This window comes from Thermobia domestica, chromosome 5, assembly GCF_964235325.1.
Source record: "Thermobia domestica chromosome 5, izTheDome1.hap1.1, whole genome shotgun sequence".
Classification (NCBI taxonomy): Eukaryota; Metazoa; Arthropoda; class Insecta; order Zygentoma; family Lepismatidae; genus Thermobia; species Thermobia domestica.
The window spans coordinates 319,587,454-319,611,460 of record NC_137458.1 but is presented as its reverse complement, the minus strand read 5'-3'; the positions used below and the strand labels follow the sequence as shown (position 1 = coordinate 319,611,460).

The following is a 24,007-nucleotide window of genomic DNA, read 5'->3' as shown; positions in this document are numbered from 1 at the left end:
CGTTCGACCTAGCTAATTCTCTCCATTCTTCTCCACACCACATTTCGAAAGCTTCCAATCTTCTTTTTTTTTTTTTTTTTTTTTTTTTTTTTTTTTTTTTTTTTTTAATCACGATTGCGTAATGTCTATGTTTCTGCCCCATGCTGTACAACACTCCACACGAAGCATTTTATGAGTTGTTCTCAGCTCTTTATTCAAGGTCCCACAAAACGAACTTTTCATGTTCCTAAAGGCTTCTTTCGCCACTCCTATCCTTACTTTTATTTCACGTTCGCACTTTATATCATTACTAAGAATACTACCTAGATACCGAAAACTATTCACTTATTCTATTTTCTTCCCTTCCACTTTTATATTTGACACAGACCACTTAGTTCCAATCATCATGGTTTATGTTTTTCTAACATTTATTTTCATCCCATATTCTTCACAGACCTTCCTCAAGTTTTCTAACATCCTAGTCAGTGGTCGAAGTGAGACGGTATGCGGTGGTATGCCATACCGCTTCCGGTTTTTCAGTGATGAAGGCATACCACCTCTGGTCTTCCAATGATTAAAACATACCGTCACTGGAAAGTAGACGCTAAATATCTTTAATAAATCCATTTTTATACACAGTAATTCACGAATAACTTTGCACATAAAAAGATTTTATTTCTTATGTCGAAATAATTTCTAAGTTGACAACACCGACACTTTTCTTACCTTTTTCTACTTTTTGTTTTTAAAATGAGGTGTCTGCAAAGAAATTTACCTAGTTTATATTTTGATATGCCATATTAAATGGTTTCTTTGTTATGAATGTTTGTATGTGTGTGTCTTCTTGCCTTAATGCATATAAATGCCGTGTTTTGAGCATGGGCGGGTTTAGAATGTTGTCTGCTGTGGGAGTGGACCTTCCGGGAGTTTGGAATACCACACAGTCGAGTGTGAGACCGGCAGTTTTCCCGTAGGAAATTATTAATATCCTCACTCAGTTTTTGAGCATTTTCGTGTATAATTCTCCATAATACAACATTCTCAATAATACAAGGGGACATTTTTTTCACAAAATTAGAGGGGATCAAAGCCTTTCCATGTCCCCTTCCACCCGCGTTACTTCAGAGAAGTTCTCCAATGGTTTTTAGTCATTATGTAAATATAAATGCAATCTTTTAGGCAACATACCCTCACTGCATTTCAACCTTTAGGTAGCTAAAAAAACATACCGCTTCTGCTTTTTTTTTTTTTTTTTTTTTTTTTTCCATTTCGAACACTGATCCTATTGATTTTCTTTTCAGACTCTGCAACAAGGACCACATCATCTAATAATCGTACTCCTACCGAAATACCGTCTTCATTATATAGGCTCTTTTTCACTATCTGTTCTAGATAGATATAAAATAATGTTGGCCAAGGCGGCATCCCGGTCGAACTCCCCTTCCAATTACACTCTCCTTTGTCAGTGATTCATAAATAAGTTTCTTATGAGTCTTCGATCTTTCCATTCCAACACATTCTTCTGAAGAACTCCCAATACCAATTCCCATTTCGCGCGGTTAAAAGCCTTTTCATCATCTTTAGAACGGCATGAATGGTTAGAAATGTATTAGTCAGCATACACCAATGTACTTTACTATAAACTACGTTATAGGCCAATGAAAAGAGCAGAAAGGTGCTTCCAGGTAAAACATAAACAAAACATATACCTCAGAAAATACAAAGAGTATGTCTGTCCATGCTTCTACAGCACAAATTCACTCATGCGTACAAGAAAGGAAAAAAAAAGTATAAACCTACCTAGACATAAAATTAACTAATCTGTCATAGAAAAATGTTCCTCTGTGCTCTGCATAAAAATCTTCGGCTTCTTTCTCACTCATTATAATCTTCTTTGATCTTACAACATAGAATGAATTAGCTAGAATAGTTTCACGCACAATCTATTAAAAGAAAGACATGATTAAGTCTCAATCCACATTAAATATTTAATTATTATTTCCAACAAATAACTCACTATCTCTTAAGAACAAAATTTAACAATAACGTAAATTTTGCATACTACAACACTGAAATGATCTATCTTACTTAAGAACTTTGTATTGTTTATTACTTCGGCAAGTTTTCACAAAGAAACCAAGCCAGACTCGTGGCCAGACTGTGGATTATAATTGAAATCCTATGGAGGTAATATAATATGGTGAGAAAAGGCTAGTTCTGTGTGAACTGATCTTGTAGAATAGTTTGTGTACTCACCGACTTCGTAAGATTCAAGTTCCCTTGTGGTTTGGAGCCAACATAAATAGGACGTCTCACCCTTCGTAACGTTAAAGTTTCATGAAATGAAAATTTTTAAACTTTACGTTCGACGGTTATGCCGGCAAGGCTGCAGGAGACGGTGATCATGAGAAATGAATGCAATGGTGGAATGAATACAGTGAGAGGAAACGAGAGAACCCGTGAAAACCCACGCATACGGTGTTTGTCCCCCACGAATTACGCTTGGCATGAGCTGGTTCGGTTCGGTTTAAGAACTGTTGGGCTCTTTTTGAGGGCTGTTTTGTTCGATTTCAGTTCAATATTCGAAATCGACGGAAACGCAGTTTGCGTTATTAGGAACCGTCCACCCAGACATTATAATAAGGCTGAATGTTGTTTTTTCAGTATAACTTTATTCAGATTAGTTATTTCGATATTACTGAAGCAATTGAGGGTTTCTACTGTGTGGGTACTTTTACTGATGCTTTGTAAATTGGAAGAAAACTCTTAATATCAGTTGGAAGACAACTTTACGGCATGAGCGGATTTTGAATATATACCCTGGAAGAGGGGGCAGTTACTTGAATAGTGGATGCTATTCCAGGGGAAGCTACGTTTAGAATGAAACATTAAACTCATCCTGAAATTACTGGGAGGGAGGGGGAGGGCGAGGCCCATGCTTTACGCCTTGAATGTGGAATATATCGTGGTGCTATATTATCAGGTAATCAAGAAAATTCGTGCTGTTTTTGAGAACAGTTACTTTTGTCGCGTTAGTGTGGTCAAATTGATTCTGATGACGTTATGCAGTATGGATCTAAATTCATTGTACAAAAGCAGAGGGGTGATTCCTGAGAGCAAAACAAACAAAAAAGTTCCACTAAACATAGGGCGAAAAGCACGTCTTTTAAGTGTTGTAGGCTGCCGAAAGCGTGGAAAAACAAACTGTACAGTTAAATATTGCACAAACTACTGATCGTAGACGTGATGCGGCATGATATCATCAAAGGATTCTAACCTGCTCTATCCAATTTGCCGTTTTCAGATTTGTGCAATGGCGGCGCAGGGGATTCCCTAAAGAGCGTTAGGGATTCATTGACATTTTATGAGGTAAATTGAGTGGACAACAGCATGTAAAGGACATCTCACTGCCTGGAAATAATATTACTTGGCAGGTACCCATACATGCAGATAAAAGATGGCGGATGAGGAAAAATTACTGTGCGTGCTTGCATACCTCCTCAAAAAAGTACTAGTAAAGTCGTTGTACAAGAATTCACTGGAAACGTCGCGTCGCTAGAATGTGAAAATACGTACAATTCAAGCCGACAGGTAACATAAAATAAAGAAATTCCAATTGCTGATCTGCTCATTAAGTTCAGATCCTTAACGTGGGACAACTTAAAGCATTATAACAACTTACGTTTTTATAATAAACAAGCAATCCGTCGTCAAGGCCACCAAAACCTTCCATTACATACATTAAAGGTATCTATGACAACATTCAAAAACACAAAATCATAATTTAATATATTCTTCTTCTCCTATCAAGAAAGCTGGCTAGTGCATATAAAAATCAAGTATCGCCCAAATAAAATTACAAGCTTATTACAATATTAGAAGAAAATGATACAACATATCGTTGTAAGAGGATGGTTGTCTGAACGGACACTACAAAAGGTGTTCAAAATTTCGACCCGCTACTTGAATGCAAAGGTTACAGCGGCGGCGAAGGAACCAACGCAACAGACGCGTTGAAACTCTCCTGGCGTTTCCTGAATGCTCCACGCTGCAGCAACAATCCCAGCAACCAAATCCTCCTCTGATTGCACAGGCGTCGCGCAGATTAGTTGTTTCATATGGTCCCAGAAAAAGAAATCTAGAGGGTTAAGGTCAGATGAGCGAGGTGGCCAAGATGCCGGTCCTTCTCTGCCGATCCATTTGTTCGGAACGAATGCGTTGAGACAATTTTGCACCTCCGCAACGAAATGTGCTGGAGCACTGTCGTGCATAAACCACATGTTTTGATAAATAGCCAGTGGCACAGTCTCTAGTGGTTCTGGAGAAAGTTGCGTGGTGTGGAATTCTAAGATTAGGAAACTGTTGTCTGTACAGCCGTTGAAGCACACGGCCATTATCGTCCGCTTTCCGTATGCCAGATGAATGTGCCAATTCCTCACGTGTATACTCCTCCATTACCTCTGTAATCACAGTCACTGGGCATGCGCACCGTATGACGATGAAATAAAGCGAAATTAAAAGTAAGAAATGGTAGATGCTATCTCGCCATTGTGTTTACTGTCCAGAATCGAAGATAGCGAGATTGCAACTTAGTTCAACTGTTCTGTCAGAGAGTGATATTTGTGTGTATTGGTTAGCAAATGTACAAGACCTATCGTGACGGAGAAGATACCACACCAGAAGACAAAAAGGTGCACACACCACTTGTACGTCAAATGTAGTACCTTCATATCTTCTCGAACACATTAATAAATATTATATCGCCCTCCTCTAAGGCACACTTAACGTCACAAACGAGGTTCCGCTCATTAAAGAAGCACACACAACACAATACATCCAAATTAGAGGTACAATACACTCTAATGAACCCAAATAAACAAACACAGCATTTAATAGAAATGGTATACGTAGTTTTTCCTTATGAAACGGTTAATGAGAAACACACGAGCAGAACTAGCCATCAAAGAATGATTCATTTAACTGTCCATAGGTCGATCTCCGGTCTTGCGCAAGTGACGAACAAACCAGCTCATTCACTCATGTGTAATGACTCCAGTGCACGCACAGTGCAACAAACAAATAAAAGGGGATAGTAAAAGAGCCAAACAAATATCAAGTTGTCATAACTTCGTTGTTTCTTGAAAAAATACTGAAGACAACGACAGACGAGTATGTACATTACGAAATACAAATAACCTAAACGACAGTAGCAGTAGTAACAGATCGACATTAATAGCATTCGGATGTCATTAATATATGCAGATAAGCAATCGGACTTTCTTTATCTTCTGTTACCTATCGGCTTGTGTTGTACGTATTGTCACGGATGCTCATCGATATCATCGTTAAACCTTGTCCGTGATTGTACTTTTAGTTCAATATTCTTCAAAGGACATTCAACGAACAGCGAAAGGAAATGATGGATATATTCAAAACTAAATTGTGATTAATTGATGAATTCTTTATCTGTAAAACTGCTATGTAATTCCGTCTTTGAAATCGTTGCCAAGCACTGAAGTCAGCTAGCTTTCGCAATTCAACATGTAAGATCCATGCATTGACAAATATGATGACAGAAGTGAATTTCAGAGGTTCACGTCTTTACGTACAGTATTTCACCATGAGTACAGGAAGTTCCATAACCTCGTCTCGAGTCGAGTAACAAAACTACTGGGTTTTTCCAAAGTCAGGGCAGCAGTGGTTTCGAAGACCTGTCAGGAGGAACACCTTGTTACTAGCGTGGATCATATTGTTCATCTACACGACATCAATAAGAAAAGGTATGTACCTGTTTCATATTTGTCAATGCCTAGTCATGAGTCAGTGCTTGGGACGTTTCAAATAGACACTACTGATCAAAATTACACACATTAAAAACATTCCCCACAGATCCTATTCTTTTATTTCAATCGAAATGATTAATCACGAATTTATTGGTGTACAAACTTATCGATGTCTAGATTATTAAGAAAGTTTTGGTTACTGCTATGACACCTCTTGCATACATCCCATTCTATGTAGATCATAGCGTAACCGCAATATTATTATATTGTAGTGACATGACGTTTCCCGTGAATTCTTGTACAACGTTTTTACTAGTACTTTTTGAGGAGATATGCAACCACGAACGGTAATTATTGCCTCACCCACTATCTTTTATCTGCACGTATGAGTATTGGCCTGCCAAGTAGTATTATTTCTAGGCAGTGAGACGTCCTTTACATACTGTTATCCACTCAATTTACGTCATAAAATATTCGGGAATCCCTAACGTCCTTTGGAGAAACCCTTGCAACGCCATTGCACAAATCTAAAAACTGAAAATCTGGATAGAGCAGGTTAGGATCCTTTGACGATATCATGCCGCATCACGTATACGATCAATAGTTTTTGCAATATTTAACTCCAAAGTTTGTTTTCCCACGCTTTCGGCAGCTCATAACACGTAAAGGACGCGTTTTTCGCCCTATGTTTATTGGAATTTTCTGCTTGTTTTGCTCTCCGGAATCACCCCTCTGCTTTTGTACAACGAATTTAGCGTCATACTGTATGTTTACATTCCTTTCAAACCTTATTTAATAGAGAGTTGTTCAATGCAACACACATTTCACTATTGGTTTTGTAGGAAGCGAAATCTTCGAAAGAGTAAGTTCTTGGAAAGGGAGATTTTGATGCCTATTTTGCTTTACGAGCACAAATTAGGAAACAAAGATGCAAAGGCCGCTAGAAGAATGTGCTTCAAGTTTAGAGGGACGTCAGTGAGTAAACAGAATTCTCAAAAGTGGTTCAGCTGCTTTTCTTCCGAGTTGAGTTGATTTTGAGTTTAACGTCTCTTTCAGCAGCGAGGCTACGTGAGACGGGACCTACTGATTAACGTGGAATCCGACCCTACTGAGCTCCTGCCGGAAATCGAACCCGGGTCTCCCACGCGAAAGGCACGTACGCTAACAGCTTGGGCACGAAGGAACTCTGATTTTCTTCTGAGACGAGAGCCTTGAAGACAGGCATCGTGTTGATCGTCCATCCACCTTCTACAAAGTCCAACTGGAAGAGGAAATCAACCAGAATCCTCATCAAACTTTACAGGAGTTGGCACACAGGATTGAAGTATCTGACGAAACCCTTCGATCATATTTTCATAACCTTGGGATGACATGAAAGCTAAGCAAATGAGTTTCTCATGTTATGTCCGAGGGAAACATGCTCAACGATTAAACATCTGCTTGTTGTTGCTGTCGCGCCATAATAAAGCCTCGTTTCTGGACTAAATCTTGACATATGAAGAAAAATTGACCATGTATGATAACTGGAAGAGGAAACATAATGGGACGACTTCTGGTTCGGTCTCGTTGGCTGCTAAACCGGACATTCAACAAAAGAAGATAATACTATGTGTTTGGTGGACCAGCGTTGGCATAATCCATTATGAATATCTAGAAAGCGAAAAACCATAACAGTCGAGGTCTACTCATCACAATAACAAAAAGTTTCAGCTGCACTGCTTCAGAAGCAGCCAGCAGCCAGCGAGATCAACAGAAGAGGAGTTCCTCTGAATGATCTTGCCAAACCTCATACGGCAAATGCAACTAAAGATGTGATCAAAACATTGGGCTGGAAAGTTATGCCTCATTCACCCTATTCCTCGAACATCTCTCCATCGGATTATTACATGTTTTTGGCCATGGATAACCACCTGCAGGAACAGCAGTTCCAAAAACGCGACGATGTCACAAAGGCTATATCACAATTTTTAGACTCCAGAAAAATGGATTCTTTACCGAAAAGGCATTTATAAGCTTGTGTCTCGTTGGGAACATGTTACTGAAGCCAATGGTGATTATTTCAAAGAATAAAATTGGTGTTTAAGACTTTTGGGCCGTGTTGGAGTGACGAAAACCTCACCAACTTCTTTTGTTACCTGATATAATGCAAGGGAAAAAGAAAGTTACGTAAGTAATTTTGAGTAAAAACTGACTCATTTTTTATCTATTAATATTTTATTATAAGAATCGTATACTCATGCTAATCAACTGAGGTAGTTGGGTACTTTAACAGTACTAAATCATATTCTAGTACGAAGGAAATATTACTGCACAATGAAAATATTATAGGTCATACTATTTAAGTGAGTACTAAACTTATCTATAATTTAATTATTTGTATTACTCCTTTGAATAACAGGATATCTACCTACAAATTTCGTATTTCTAGGTATTCTGGGGCTTGGAGTTTGTCATTCTCATTGAGAAAAAAAAAAAAAAAAATCGCAGGCCACCGTTTGGGAATTTCACATGCATATTATACTTGTCCACCCCTTTGAGCAATAGGCTACCTGCCTAGCAAAGTTCATCTTCCTAGGACTTAGTGATATTGTACCCTAGGTAAAGGACAATGGAAAAGACCATTATTTAACCCTCGAGAGGGCGCATCGGTCATACGGGCACGAATGGGCGCATCGGTCTTTTTGACCTATTGGGCGCTTCGGTGGAAATGACCGACGTTGGGTTTTTGTTATCACTGTGACGGGCACTTTGGAACTAACTCCTCCCCACCACCTGCATTCCTTGGCTCACCCCCTCCCTGAGGAGTATCTGAGAGGGTGAATCTCCTACTAGCAATGACCAAAATGGCTCAATTTGGTCTTTTCAACCAACATGCGCCCTCTGGAGGGTTAAGTATTAAATCATAAACATGCATCATTACCTAACCCTAACAAAGACCATGAAAATAAACTTAATATTATCATAACGTACAATATAATTTTGTAAATTGTTATTGTTTGGATCAATATCAACTCGTACATAACAATACAATATTTAATATAAAATTTAACAAAATTATAATCCATAATGGTCCAATATAATTTGTTTATACGTAAAAAGTTTGGCATGTAAAATATTTTATTATACACAAATCTGCTAACTGTTCGTATGTTACGAGCGAGTTAAATATTAAATTCAGCTCCATTTGAACACAGCTGAATTCGCTTTGACGGAGTTCGCTTGAGTTTTGGTTAGCCAACAGTAAACGTTTCAATAGCCAATAGTAGAAACCACGTTTCAAACACTTTGACTCGGTTTGACGACAGTTGAGTTCACTTTCTGAACGGTACGGTTTGGGAACGGTTCGATTTCGGTTAACCGTTTCAAACCGAAACCGCGGTTTACGTTTTCAGTAACCGTTCACCCCTACCTCCAAGAGCAAATCGTAAGAATCCATGCTTCTTTGTCTCCAGTCACAAATACAGAACATCTGCCTCTCATATGGAAATACGAAAGAGAGAGAGAAAAAAATAGTAGTACTTTGCACGGCCAAGATACACAGGTAAAATTATCATTATCATCATAGGGTAAACATTGCTTCAATGTAGCCAACTTCCAGGATAGAGAGGTGGCCAACATCCAGAGTAATAAGTAACGAATGTATAATGGGAAAATGCAGAGTCCAGACAAACCAGGCCAAGGTGAGCAGGTTGCCAAGTTGCCAAGTTGCCAGATTTTACTATATATATGGGAAAGCGACTTTATGGTCATCGTGGATTGTTAATAATATTTGTTTTATCTAATAAACAGTAGATAGGCATATGTCGGACAGATGGGGGCCAGCATTTATTACAAAGTAGTAGTAGTAGTAGAACGGGTTTGAAGCCCCGCAGGGGTTGGTTAGGTTCTGTTCTACACATAAGTCTGGCCCCCATCTCTCCGACATAATCCCAGTCGATATATGAATAAACTCAAATGTATCCAGTTATGTTAATTTCAATTCTTATAGATCGTTGATTCTGTACGTAATCGTGAAGAAAATGATCAAGTATTTCTGTATTCATACCCATAACGGCTAATCCCTTTTAAAGTGAATCTCTACCCAGGAATACCACCCCTCTCATAAAAAACAATTTTTAAATGTACTAAAAGTCGATTTTATGAAGAAGCAAAAATAACTTTAATTTATGTATGGTCCCAGATTGTAAATCTGCACTGTAAAATCTCGTGCAGTTATGGTATATTGAAAACCATTTTATAGATTTATTTTACATTAAATAATGCCCAATATGTTCTAGTGTTATTTTCTTGGGCAAATAACTACGTACTGCAAGTAGTAATTACAAATAACTATGTACAGATTGATAATATGCCAGCCATGAAAGCTGTTGGTCATGAAAAAAAAAAAAATCTGTTAACCTCTGCCAGCTTTTCAACTTGTACTAGGTTGGTACTAAAACGTAAGAATGTAACCAGTTCGCTGAAGTGGAGCACTGAAGGAGATACGTTATTGCACGATGTTTAGTTATTCTCACTTCCATATATTTGCCCTTTCCTCAAGCTAGGACAAACTTTAACAAGTTAAATTACTTATAAAGGTAGTTTTGGTATAGTGAATTATTTATAAATGTATATTTCTGTTACTAATATGCTAAATACATATGTTGTATGAGTTGCTGAATTGTTTACATACTACAGTATCATTTTAATACAGGTAACTTTACACTTCCTTCTATTCTAATACTTGAGTTAAGAGGTCGGTCGCATACATATATAAGGTCCTAGTTTCTTAATTATTATTTGTCTTTCTCCAATTAACACATTTTATCCTATACGTTCCCTCATATACTCATGTCCCTTACCCTACTCCTAAAATCTTCCACAGAGCTTAATACCGGTAGTTAAGATACCAAAGAGTATAACGAAGATTTACAACAAAACAGTGCAAGGGTAATTATTATAACATTACACACACAGATACAAAGCACAACCTTTACCTGTCTTATACAAGGATTTTGAACTGCATGAGACTTTACGATGGCTAATGTTAACTGTAATAGTTTTGTCATTGGAAAAATATATTACATTTAACTCATTTTAATGAAATTTGTCTCACTTGCACATTACGTATTGCATTTCGTTATTCAATTGTGAACTTCACACGAAAAAATTCTATTCTTCTTCTCCTAAACCACTAACAGTTAAGTGAATATGTGCCTCAGACACTTAAACATCTAAGCTACAAGTCTAGACTTGACACGGTCATAATGGTTCAAGCTTACGTAAGAATAATATTTTTTAAAGCCTGAATGTTGTTCGTATCAGGGGCGTAAATAAGGGCCCCGCAGTCCAAACATTGCGGGGAACCCAAGCTATCAGGGGACCCCAACTGGTGAAGTGGGAAGTAGAAAAGGGGCCCACTCTACGGGTCTACGGGGTGGCCCTCAAAACTTTAGTTACGCCACTAGGTCGTATATAAGTTATTTACACTAATATATCTTAATTTATAATTAATTTTTGCTAAGACTAAGGAAATTATATACATTCATAATTAAAGCTTCGTACTTTGATACTTGACAATCCTTATTATTATTTGTGAAGTAACATATTATGCAATTTTGTAACATTTCTTTTCTTTTGTTAATGTTCAATAACTTTTGCTCAAGTCAGTTACGTAATTTGTAAGTAACGAGCTGAAATTACCTACTGTAAAATCTCTGGATTATTTTACATTATCTTCACTCTGTTAAAGATTGTACGCAGTGGCGGCTAATGATAGTGTTGCAGGTTGCGCAACGACCAAAGTATTTCAAGCACTAGCGGCTCGATACCATAATCTGAGGTAGTTCTGCACAGTGTGTTTTTTGTATATTAAATTTCCCGTTTGAAGTAATTAATTATAAAATCTTCACGAACCGCTTATCTTTTAGCACTCTAATCGTTATACGTAAATGACAATTACAATTGAAATTAACAAATGTATATACAACTTTACTGTATCGCAACCAAAACACTATTGTTTTGCTTATTGGGTGTCAGTGTCGTATTTAGGATTTTGTTCCGGGAGGAGCTATGCACAGCATATGAATAAGCACTTAATTTTTCCTTTAGGATGCCTACAAGTTTAAATAAATTTCGGGGGATCTTGAGCCTTATAGCTCCTCTCTAAATACGCCACCGTTGCGTGTAACAAACTTTAAAAATACCAAACCCATATCGTAAGAAACACTGTTTTCAGATACCATAACAATTTCGGATTCACTTAATATCTACAGGTAGAAATTGTATTAATACTGCTGGATTATAAATATTTTATCGTTTGTAAATAGTCTATCCTACGTGTTTTCTGCTGTACAAAATGTCCTATTACTCTATCATTAAAGTTCGGCATGATGGATATGAAATCACGCCCGATTGATAAGGCAGCCAAAGCATTGATTCTTTCCTGACATATTATGCTTCTCGAAAATGTTTTAACTATTTTAAAATTAGAGAAGTAACGTTCTGCTTCAGCAATTGTCGTTGGGGTAATTAGAAGAATTTCCAGAAGGTTTATGGTTTCATTAAAATTGTCACACAATTTGTGTTTGTTCAGAAAATTTGCACAAACTTGAACATGGAATACTATTACTTTTAAAGTGCACAACAATTATACTGAACACCGTTATCAAAAACAAGAGAAGGGAGCCTCATGTACATCACGTCGTGTGTCTTCGGCTTCTTCGGAAGTATTCGTGAGTTCTGAGCTGCTGGGAGTGCAGCTCTAGTAAATCCTATGTAAGAGACAAGGAAAACGTAATACAGTGCGGCTGGTGAAGATTTTGGTTTCAATGGTAAAGCATAGGGCAATCCGTGCACAGCTCTTGCAATATTATTAAGCTTCAGAATGTGTTTCGAGTAATACTACGATATGTAGCATATCAGCAGTACAATTTCAGGACACCGTTAGACCAAATATTATCATTACATGTTATTACCTTGGTTAAATTAAACACAATTCAACTCGATTGAAAATACATTTATGCCACTAAAATAGCAGGTAGTTCTGCAGCTCTGCAGCACTTATAGGCAAGCCGCCCCTGATTTCAAGAAAAAAATATTATTAGCAATAGTAGTAAAGAACAGAAGAAATACTTTGTAATATTCCCATATATACTTTAAATAACATTTTTTTTTTTTACTTCTGTAACTGTCCCTTTTGTTAATCCGTTTTAAAAAGCGAAAAATAATCCGTCATAAAGTCTCTAATTTATATTGTGTTGCAGCGAGCATACAACGACCAGATTCCTTCAGCGCGGCAATTGAAGCAAATAGTAAGTCTCCTTTCCCCTATCTCAGAAGATAAAGGGTCTGGTCTTTGCAGTGCTACTGCAACACAGCACGGTTTCCAGTGAATGAGAAGGTTTTTCGCGCTAAATAGGCTTTCTGAATTTTATTTCACTAGCAATTAACAAATGGAATTTGTTTTTATGCATTCATATTTTAAATTACGGTACTTATACTGGAGCAAATCAATATAATGACAATTTAAAAAAGTGATAGCAGAATCACAAAATAAGAAAGAAAATATGTAGTAGATCAGAAATCAAATGAAAGTAGATCCGCAATTACAAGTTAATTCTTAGCTTATATAGATAATGGTTTCTTCTACAGTAATTTGTGAACCAAATATTAATAAGCCAATATGCAGAATCCCCCCCCCCCCCGCATCTGTGGATAGTATTTTAGTATATACATATTTCTTTTATAAAATAAGTACCTTTTATACTCTTGATAAAACTGTATGGTGGGGAACGCCACATTGAATTTGGGACTAATTAGCAATGCTCAGGGGCGTAGCCACGAGAGGGGTCCACCGGGTCCGGACCTCCCCAAAATTTCGAAACTCGACTAGCATTTGTAGACTTTCTTAACGAACTATACTTGTTTAACAGAGAAATGATTGATGTAAGCTAAATATTTTATTTTACACCTCATCATGTAGGGCTACTCTTTCTTTTCTTATATAAATAATCGTTCTATCATTTTTTCTTAAAATATAGGTGACAGTAATTAAGAATTACTTATCTTTTCGGGTACAGTATAAGACAGGTTCGTTATTACGTAGACGTATTGGACCTTCCTCAAATACTTTGGACCCCTCCCAGCTAACATGTTGTTCCTATATCTGACGGGTTTTAAGGTTGCTTTCCAGAAGGTATGACATTGATAAATATTGTTTCTCCTCATGTGGAAGTATATTGTGTTCATCGTGCATTGCGTAACAACCAAGACGGATGATTTGGAATGTAGTTTCTTTTTCTTTTACGCACATGTGTGTGTGTGTGTGTGTGTGTGTGTGTGTGTGTTGATGTATGAATAGAGTTGTCAACTCTGTAAAATAAAATAAAAATTGCACTTTCTCAAAATTCTCAATGATATAGGTCTCAGCGTGAAGTAATTCTGTCCGGACCTATCCATGGAAAGGAAGTGTACTAGCGTGAACAAAAATGCATTAACACATAATTCTGTATGTCCTTAGAACATTCACTAATAAGCTTAGTAGATACATTGTGCTATAAATGAGAAACAGAAAATGATCAATCGGCATTGATCAATTTATTGTATTTACCAGTAACTACCATTTCTTTAAAATTATCGAAACAGATGAACAAAAGTATAATAATCTTTACGTGACAATTTTGGATTTGGAAAATGAAATTCACTCTTTAAACATATAGTCTCTACTTCAACTAGAGGAAATTGCTTTAAGAGGTCCTTTTCCGCTCTTAATAAATGTATAAAATTCCTTGAAAGTAAATTTCAAATTTTCCCTGATACAGTCCCTGTCAGATCTCTAAAATTTTCTAAACAGGTGAATAAAATATATTAATCGTTGATACATGGTGAAAGGTAACAGTTTTGAGTTTACAGAATGACAGCTACTTTTCAATATCTATACTTCGAACTAGATACAAATTTTAAAAAAACGGTTATAAAGGGGCTGGTGAGAAGTTTGTACCCGTCACCGGCTTTAATCAAAATAAGAGCAATTTTTCCGCCCAGGGCAATGAAAAGCCGGCCAGTTGACAGCCCTATGTATGAATATGTGGCATTCGCAATTCATATACCAATATCTCTTTTGTATCAGCTGTAGGCATGGGCGCGAGACCAAACGAGACGAGAACTGAAACAAGTCTCGTCTTGTCTCGCAAAATCAAAAGCTGTTCTCGTCTCGCGTCTCGTCTCGTCTCGCAGACCTAAGTTCTCGTCTCGCGTCTCGCAAAATTTTGGAAGTCTCGTCTCGCGGTCTCGCGCGAGACTTCTCGCGTTGGTCTCGCGGTCTCGCAAATCAATACTGGAATAATGTAGTCTTCATTCGACCCTTTTAAAATAATGTATACTCAAAGTTTACATAGTTTTGTTTCATAGTTGCATTGTTACACAATGCTTATCCACTCATTCCGATTCACAATGCTTGATTTTACACCCCACATTCTCGGTATTAAAAAATGCGTTTTGTGTAGTCTCTGTCTATGTGAAGTATGAATGAAATTGGCATGTTATATTTGAGTAATCTTACTTGCAAGATTAAAGCTTTCAAATAACTTGGTAAGAACGGTGACTCAAATAGCCGTATTTATAGTAAACATGCAGCGTTAGTAATATATATTTCACAACTTAAATGCACTTTCATCTAAACGTTTTCTTAACAATTGAGACTTAAGAGATTCATCTTTAATAACTACAAGAAAGACTACAATGAGCTTAAATAAAAATTTATTATTATTATTATTATTATTATTATTATTATTATTATTATTATTATTATTATTATTATTATTATTATTATTATTATTATTATTATTATTATTATTATTATTCTGAAATAATATTTCAAACTGTTTGCAATCTGAAACACTAGTTTTTTTCCTCAAAATCAAAACAAAACCACAAAAAAGTAGTGGAGTACCGACAGCATTTTTCTCCCCCTCCTTTTCTGACGAATAAAAGCTAAGCAGATATCAGTTCTGGTTTTGGTGAGAGGATCCGTCTTGCAGCCATAAATCCATTTATCCTAAATTTATGTTTACGGAAAGAAACAACTGCTTTATTTTGACTAAAAAATTTTCCTTCTTAAACAAGCCAATAGGTCTTTTTTCTGCCTTCATAAAACAAGTTACCGTAAGAAAACAATTTGGTGGGCAGGGGGAACAAATCTGTTCTAAACCCAGAGGCTTTACATCACATTGGAACTAAACACGTGTCTTTTTCCCTCGTATATTATATATATATATATATATATATATATATATATATATATATATATATATATATATATATATATATATATATATATATATATATATATATATATATATATATATATACAGTGGCGGATCCAGGACATGATCAAGGGAGGGGCTAAACCAGAGTTTGCCGTTTTATCCAGTGTAAACCAAGATTGAAGCCCATTTTATCCAGTATAAACCTGCGCGTCAAGGGGGGGCTATAGCCCTCCCCTTGGATCCGCCACTGTATATATATATATATATATATATATATATATATATATATATATATATATATATATATATATATATGTATGTATAATGCATTGAAAATAGGAAGAAGAAAGTCAGAGTGTCAGAGACAGACAGAAACAGAGAGAGAGAGAGAAGATATGGTATCGTCTGACGGACGCCTCGAATTTCTGCACTGAAGGAAAAATCAAAGCGAGCCGTATATTTTTGAACTAGGATATTTTTACCGAGAGTGCAATAACAGAAGACCGGAAACCGCAGCCGCGAATATGCAATGTTACCTAAGTTCATTGTTTCCGTCTACAAAATTTTCCGAAAAGACAGCTTCCAAATATGTCCTCAATAAAGAAATAAAAAAAAGTGTATTGTATTGGTGTTTGCTATCCTACTTTTATGATTTGTCAAGATGTCTCATCATCAGGAGGAGGGTGGATACACAAGACAAAACGTGTTTTTTTTCTCCTATTTGCCTCCCCCTCCTCAAGAACTTTATGACCAAGGATCTTGGCTCACGACCCCAAAGAGAAAATAAAGAAAACAGAGTAGATAATGGAAGAATCTATTTTATTGCATTTTGGGGAAGTAGTGACAAAGAAAAACTAACACTATCTTTATTTCTCGAATCTTTTGTTATGAGGAAATCTCCTAAAATAACTAGATTTTGATTAACCTTGTTAACTTAAACCTATCATGAAATCAGTAATTGTGACAACCTGACCAAACCATTTCAAGAAACAAGAACAGCTAACTAAGCAACTATCAGTGTTGCCGAAAAGTCACAACACTTATCTCGTTAACTAGATACTTTGAAACTACCAAAATGACAGTAAAACATTAAAAAATCAATACAAATTTCAAAATACAAAGAAAAATTGTATTTTTTTTTTATTTCCACTAGTCGACATAATTTATAGTAAATGTTCAAATAAATGCTAGCCCAAAAGTTTAGAAATAAACTATTAGTTACTGACTTGCCTTCGTCTGCGATTGTCTCTACGATTTCAGGTGATGATGTGTGGAAGGAATGTTTCGATAAAAACCATGCACTTCTAAGGTATCAATTTTGTAGAACATTAACATCTTTGGGGAGTTCATTATTATGACAGCATTGTTCCTTACTGCAAAGTACAGCACGAACGCACACTATTGATTTACCTTTTCTGGACCCATTCTGTTCGAGGGTTGGGGGCGAGCAAGTTTAAACAAATTTTCTTTAAATTTGGCTTCACTCGAAATAAAAATATTTTATATCCACTCGAGAACTCGGTTCAAAAAATCTCCAATTCGACTCGATATTGCTCAAGTTTCGAGTAGTGTCGGGTCCAAACGAGTTTAATTCTATAGTATTAGTAGTTTTTATATTAACTAGTGATGCTCACGAGATGCGACAAGAGGAAAAATTAGTCTATCTTGAGATGTCGTTAATGTATTATCTCGAAACAAATGGGAACTGTTTCTTGAATATCACCAGTCCTGGTCACGAGGCGAGACAGATTTGATTTTGTCTCGCCCAGTCTCTATCTCTCGCCTCAAAAACAAGATTAAACAAAACAAAATACGGAAATTTAGCTGTTTGTTTAGGCAAATAGTAAACATTTTCACTTTCGATATGACCAGGCCTGATTTCAATTCATTTTTTGTGTTTATTTAGCGTGGTAATGGTACAGGAGGAGTTATATAAAGAATAAACACGCGAAATCAGTGGACAATTTACTGAAGATATTTTCAGCGAAACAATTGTTGTTGTTCTCCTTCTTTTGCGAAAGCTTCATCCTCAACCATATAAGTGTCTACACGTTCAGTCGAATCTTTATCGAATTCATCGTCTGAACCATCTGAATTCTTGTCAGCTTGTCAGAATTTCTCTCGAAACTGTTTTCGTATTGAAAACATGGATGATAAGTTCCGAAGGCTTTTGGCAACAACAGATTCTTTCATTTCTTCTTTGGGCAAATCATTTCATAAGAAAATGAAGACTTTGTCATCTGAAGCTGTAAACCTTTTAACTATTTCCAACACGGAAGCTGACAAAAATTTAGACGACTCAAAGGAAGGTGATGAAGGGAATAACTTCCATGGAGATTCGGCTGAACATGTAGACAATACCTATAGAGTTATTCCATGTGGAAACGACAAATTATGCCAAAATCTTCGTGCGGTCGCATTGGAGATTTGAGTGTTTGTCTGAACACTTATCAATATGTGATAGGAAGGAAAATGGAATGGTTTGTAATGCACGCCATTCATGTTGAAGATACGGCCATAGTTGAATCTTAAGTTATGTTCATTTTCTTGGAGCTCTATCAAAAATGAAAAAATAAATAAATAAATAAATAAATAAATAAATAAATAAATAAATTGAAAATTGCACTATAGATATGTGGACAGTCCTTTTTTTTTTTTTTTTTTACCACGTAGTAGTGACGCAAATACACATTTTGGGTTACGAAATATTTGGATCTTTTTAGTCCAAGTCGATGAATTAAACCAAAATTATATTTTCGGAAGAAATATTGAAAAATTTGTTGTGTCAAAGGGAACGTAATTTTGAGAGAATAATAAGTATCATCTGTACTTTCTATAGAAAAGAAAATCATCTTTTGTGTTTCTAATTCCTATTAATGCTAGTGGTATAAAATATATAGTGCATAGAGAACGGATGTTGAGCTATGCCCCCTCTAACTTCTGATCGGAAATGACTAAAACGCTCAAATTTGTGTTTCTGAGCCTCACTAAAGTATCTGTTTTCATGTTGTCACTTTATATTGTTGTTGTTGCTCCAAAATTCAAAAAAGAAGAAGAAAGAAAGAAAGAAAGAAAGAAAGAAAGAAAGAAAGAAAGAAAGAAAGAAAGATAGAAAGAAATAAAGAAAGAAAAGAAAGCAATACATATCAATCTCCAAAACAGATGTGACCATTACAGCCTTTTGAAGCTCCAACGCTACATCAAGATTGTTGTGTTGTCTGCATCCCAGGGTCTAAAACCGCTACAAACAAAATCAAATTTTGCAAGCAGTTACAAACAATCGTGAACTGAGTCTACTAAAAGGAGTGAAAACAGAAAAACACGACTCTCGTTTGTGATTGCATTCCTCTTTACACCCGGACTTTGTTTACAAGAATGTTTTGTGGAATTTTACAGCTGCTAATGAACGTGAAGCAGCAAGGAACGTGCAGCCACGTAAACACATGCCGGGACAGAAGTAAGTCGAAATACAAATTGAAATTTTCACCACTTGTGGAGGAAGCATATTTCTTGCTGGAATCAAAATATTGTTAGTATTCCTCTGTACCTTTTTGTTACACACGGTTTAGAACTTTATATATATTTCTGGTTATTATCATTCACATAATCGACGTCTTGCTCGATTTTTCGCTTGCAGGTGGAATGACTCTATATGGTTGAGGAGCAAGCTTTCGAAAAATAAGGGGGAGAAGAACAATTGTTTAACTGAAAAATTAAAATGGCTTCATTAAGTTATATTTTAATTAATAAATGACTGGTAGATTGACTCTGTCCTAGCTATTGAAGTAGACAAAGTATCTTTCCTTCTCGAATCTCAAACTTTTTCACACACAGTCCGCTATATGGATCCGCCATTTTGTATTTTTAAATTTTAATGTCAAATTAGTAAGTTTGTAATCAACAAAGTCAAATGCACCAATTTACCAAGTCCAGTTCGCCAATTTTACTTTTTCCAAATTTGGTCCTCCATTTTTTTTATTTGATGTCAAATTGATAATTAACAAGACCAAAGCCTCATTATAGCAATTTTTTGTCCATTTTTACTGATTTTGAATTATGACCACGTTTCAAGCATTTGATCCATAGTTTATCGATCTCTGTGCGTCGCCCTTTTGGTCCGTCGCTTTCTTTGTGCGTCGCCTTTTGACCCGTCGATCTCTTGGCTATCGCTCTCCTGGTCGTCGCTCTTTTGCCATCACTCTCTTTGCTGGCGCTCTACTGTCGGTACACCGATGTTTATTACAAAACTCGATCCTGACATTATTAACTATCTTCTCTTCAATAGGTATGATGGTACTTGCAAAAGAATACCATATCAATATCACAAATGTAAATTATGCGAGACCGCGAGAAGTCTCGCGAGACTTCTCGCGCGAGACTTGCTGAAGTCTCGTCTCGCGTTCTCGTCTCGCAAAAGATATCAGGTCTCGTCTCGCGTTCTCGTCTCGCAAAATATTATAAGTCTTGTCTCGCGTTCTCGTCTCGTTTGCGAGACGAGACGAGACGAGACTTCTCGCGTTCTCGCGTCTCGCGCCCATGCCTAATCAGCTGTTTTGGTTATTAGTTATTAGATTTAATTTTATTGTGTGCGCTTTAACTCTGTACATAACCTACAAATTCTGAATGAATTATATACCATGACTTCTGTAAATAACTTACAAAAATATTGCCCAGCTTTTAACTGAGGAAAAACTTACAATTAAGGCTTAGACAAAATAAGCAGAGTGCAATTCAGGAGAGTTTTAAAAAAAAGGTTTAAATTTACAGGACATCTTATGGCAGTAATGTTGTATGCACTAGATACATTTCTACAATTTATTTTAAATTTTCCTAGATAAATTGTGAATAAAGCGTGTTCAATGTACATTTTTTTTATAACATTGATCTCTGCTACGAACTCTCTTCAGTCTACACTGAAGAGGAATTCGGATCACTGTCAGGGACTGAGTTTGCTAGAATGAATTGTTCACAATAATCTAGAAAAAATATTTAGTGAATCTACAAAGCTTCTGAAATTAATATTAACTGTACCTATGGCGTCAGTGAAAGAAGAAAAGTTTTTTTCACACCAAAAAGAATTGATACTTTCAAGAAATTGAATGTCCCAAGAAAGGTTATCACCATTGGTTATGCTTTCCATCGAAAAAAGACCTGGCAATAAGAATACTAAAGTTCAACCAGCATGTATTAGGCAGATTTGTTCCAATCAAAGGGAGAAGAATGAACTTACTAATTAAATAAGATGATTAATCGGATTAAATGTTGTGCACTTTTATTTTTTTAAAAAAGATTTTTATTTAATTTAACATGTCACATATCATTTTCATCTAAAGTTATGCTGATTAGTCAATGAGTCCACTTTATATCTTCTGTCTCCGATCGTTCGTACTGCAACACCCGAAACCACAATCCACCGGCTGCCACTGATTGTACGTATACTTTGCCTTGAATGTGAAAAGTTTCAGAACTTGACCTATTATTTTATTTAGGTTTAGAGGTTGAGTTGAAGCCATTACCTTGAAAGTAAAATATTACATTATTTGAACTGTAGCAATTTTGTGAACTTGATTGGATTGTTGACTACTTGCGTTGTGATTGAAAAATACAATGTTCTTAATATTCTGTGGGGTGGCTTCTATTCTTAACTTCTGCAAGAATATTATGATCACTTCCTTAGAGTTTCCTTTCTAAAGAAGGATCATTGTCTTAATTACTGTTGTCTAGTTACATATATATAGGGGAAAGTAGTCGAATTCTGCGCGGTGGATAATTCTGCGCACACGTGTTTCTTCAACTCGGAGATTCTTTAGGACACATTGGTTGCTGCTGCTATGAAGCGACCGTTACTAGTAACTAACAGTAAAGGAGAGAAGCAATTATGTCAAATGTTTAGGCTGTAAGTGGCAATTGAATTATTTCGTCCCTGTTGATGTTAAATTCTCTTCAAAAAATTTAAGAGGTACGTTCTATATTTTATATATTTCTAGATCGTTACTTTTATGTTCCATTTATATTGTACAATGGACATTACAATCACGGCAATTCGTAGTTCTAATCAATTTTTTAATATGTCATAATTTTGTGTTTTTTGTTAAATGGCGGAGTGGGGTTATTCTGCGCAAAATCGATGGGATATTCTGCGCAGTGCGTAGAATTGCACCTGAAGAAGTTTTATGTTAATGACAAGCGTACGTAATAGATCTGCAAAATATCGTCACTCTCGGATTAAAGATGCCGGGAAGAATAGAAAGAGCAACTACGAGAGGTATTTATGCAGAGGAACAACTAAGAGAAGCTATCAGTGCTGTTAAAAGTGAGTGTGCGATTCGAGAAGTTGGAAGATTGTACGAAATAGCAGAATCTACTATTAGTCTACGGATGAAAACTGGAAATATGGAACATGCTACTCTCGGAAGTGTTCTCGCGAGAACAAAATACGAATTGGTGGACTATGTGATAAGCGTTGCAAATTTATTTTTTGGTATCACACCTATAGACCATCGGCGTTTGGCATACGAATTTGCTGAAGCAAGTCGAATTGCCCATAATTTTGATGGAACTACCAAACTTACTGGAAAGGACTGGTTGAGACTATTTCTTTAAAGAAATCCAAGAATAAGTCTAAGAAAACCTGAGGGAGTAAGTTTGAATAGGATAAATTGATTCAATGAAGAAGCGGTGACACTATTCTTCAATAACTTGGAAACAGTAATGAAAAAGCAGTATTTTCCCCTAAGTAGAATTTTCAACGTGGACGAAAGGAGTATTTCGAACGTACAAAAACTTGTGAGAATTTTGGCACCTAAAGGTCAGAAACAAGTAAGAACTGCTATGTTGTGCGAGCGTGGAAAGACAATCACTGTTGTGTGTGCTTGTAGTGCATTTGGAATCTTCGTCCCTCCTATGTTTATATTCCCACGGCGTAGCACTACGATCTCAACAATATTTTCGATGAAGCATACGTCGAAGTTACAACTATGGAAAAGCCATAGCTGGATTTAGAGCTGTGGAAATAATACCATTAAACCCTGACAAATTTTCAGAATCAGACTTTCACAATGTCGCTATGGAGACAGCTAACATAGTCATTACTTCTGGAGATGATGAGGACAGGTTGGTACAAAACGTCGAGGACACTAGTAGTGATTGTGGAACTCATACTTCAACAGAACATAGTTTTTGGTGTCACATCTCAGAATGACATTGTTCTCCCTTATCATCGCACGCTTATGTTTTCAATACACTCAAAAATATGTAATATTTTTTTCAATTATAAAACAAATAGAGAATAAAGTATATAGTAAAACTTGTAGCCCACCTTGTCGTTCTTTTTCTGAACCCATTCCATCTATATATCTAAGTATGTTATATATTATGAAAATGTTTCCTTGCTTTAAACATATAGACTTGCTTCGAGCAGAATTACCCCATATTACGCGCAGAATTACCCACCTAGTTGGGTAATTCTGCGCAAATGTATAGTTCAGGTTTTTTGTCTATTATCGAGTACTGGTGTGAGCTTTTACTCAAACTACATCTTTACCTTGTCTACTACACAGCAAACAATGGCTGTGCAAAGTTATGTCGTGATACTTACAAAAACAGCGGAGAAATAACGATTTTTCCTTAAGTGCGCAGAATTCGACCACTTTCCCCTATATATATATATATATATATATATATATATATATATAGTATTTTTATTTTTCATGACTGCTCCAAAAGATTTCACCTGATTAATCTCTTGATGAAACTTCTTTAAAAGAAATATATAAGGTGACATTTTCTTACATTCAGTGCCGGATTTACACTGTACGTTTAAGCTAAACAACTTAGAATTTCACTCTCTTAGGGGCCTCAAAAATCGATGTACATTTTCAAAATGTAAGATAAAAAAACAAGTAAAATAAAGCTTATACATCAACCCTATTTTGTGTTGTATAGGCTGTAAGTAATTGAGACCCCTTCTGCTAGACTGCTCCCAGAAATATCACTAGT

At 36.1% G+C, this 24,007-nt stretch overlaps 1 protein-coding gene across 2 annotated transcripts in view; it reads right to left on the bottom strand.

Annotated features, from left to right (window-relative positions):
- LOC145686820 (nucleoside diphosphate kinase 6, mitochondrial-like) overlaps positions 1–10,916 on the bottom strand; it is a 65,822-nt gene extending 54,906 nt beyond the window's left edge. For both annotated transcript variants that reach the window (XR_014131651.1, XM_081760530.1), the window contains exons 1-2: positions 10,739–10,916; positions 1,780–1,922 (exon numbers count right to left, since the gene is read on the bottom strand). Coding sequence is in view for 1 of the 2 variants with exons in the window: in XM_081760530.1 (XP_081616656.1) it covers positions 1,780–1,922; positions 10,739–10,810 (215 nt within the window). In the remaining variant the exon portion in view is untranslated. The remainder of the gene's footprint in view (positions 1–1,779; positions 1,923–10,738) is intronic.
- Positions 10,917–24,007: the final 13,091 nt, after the last annotated feature.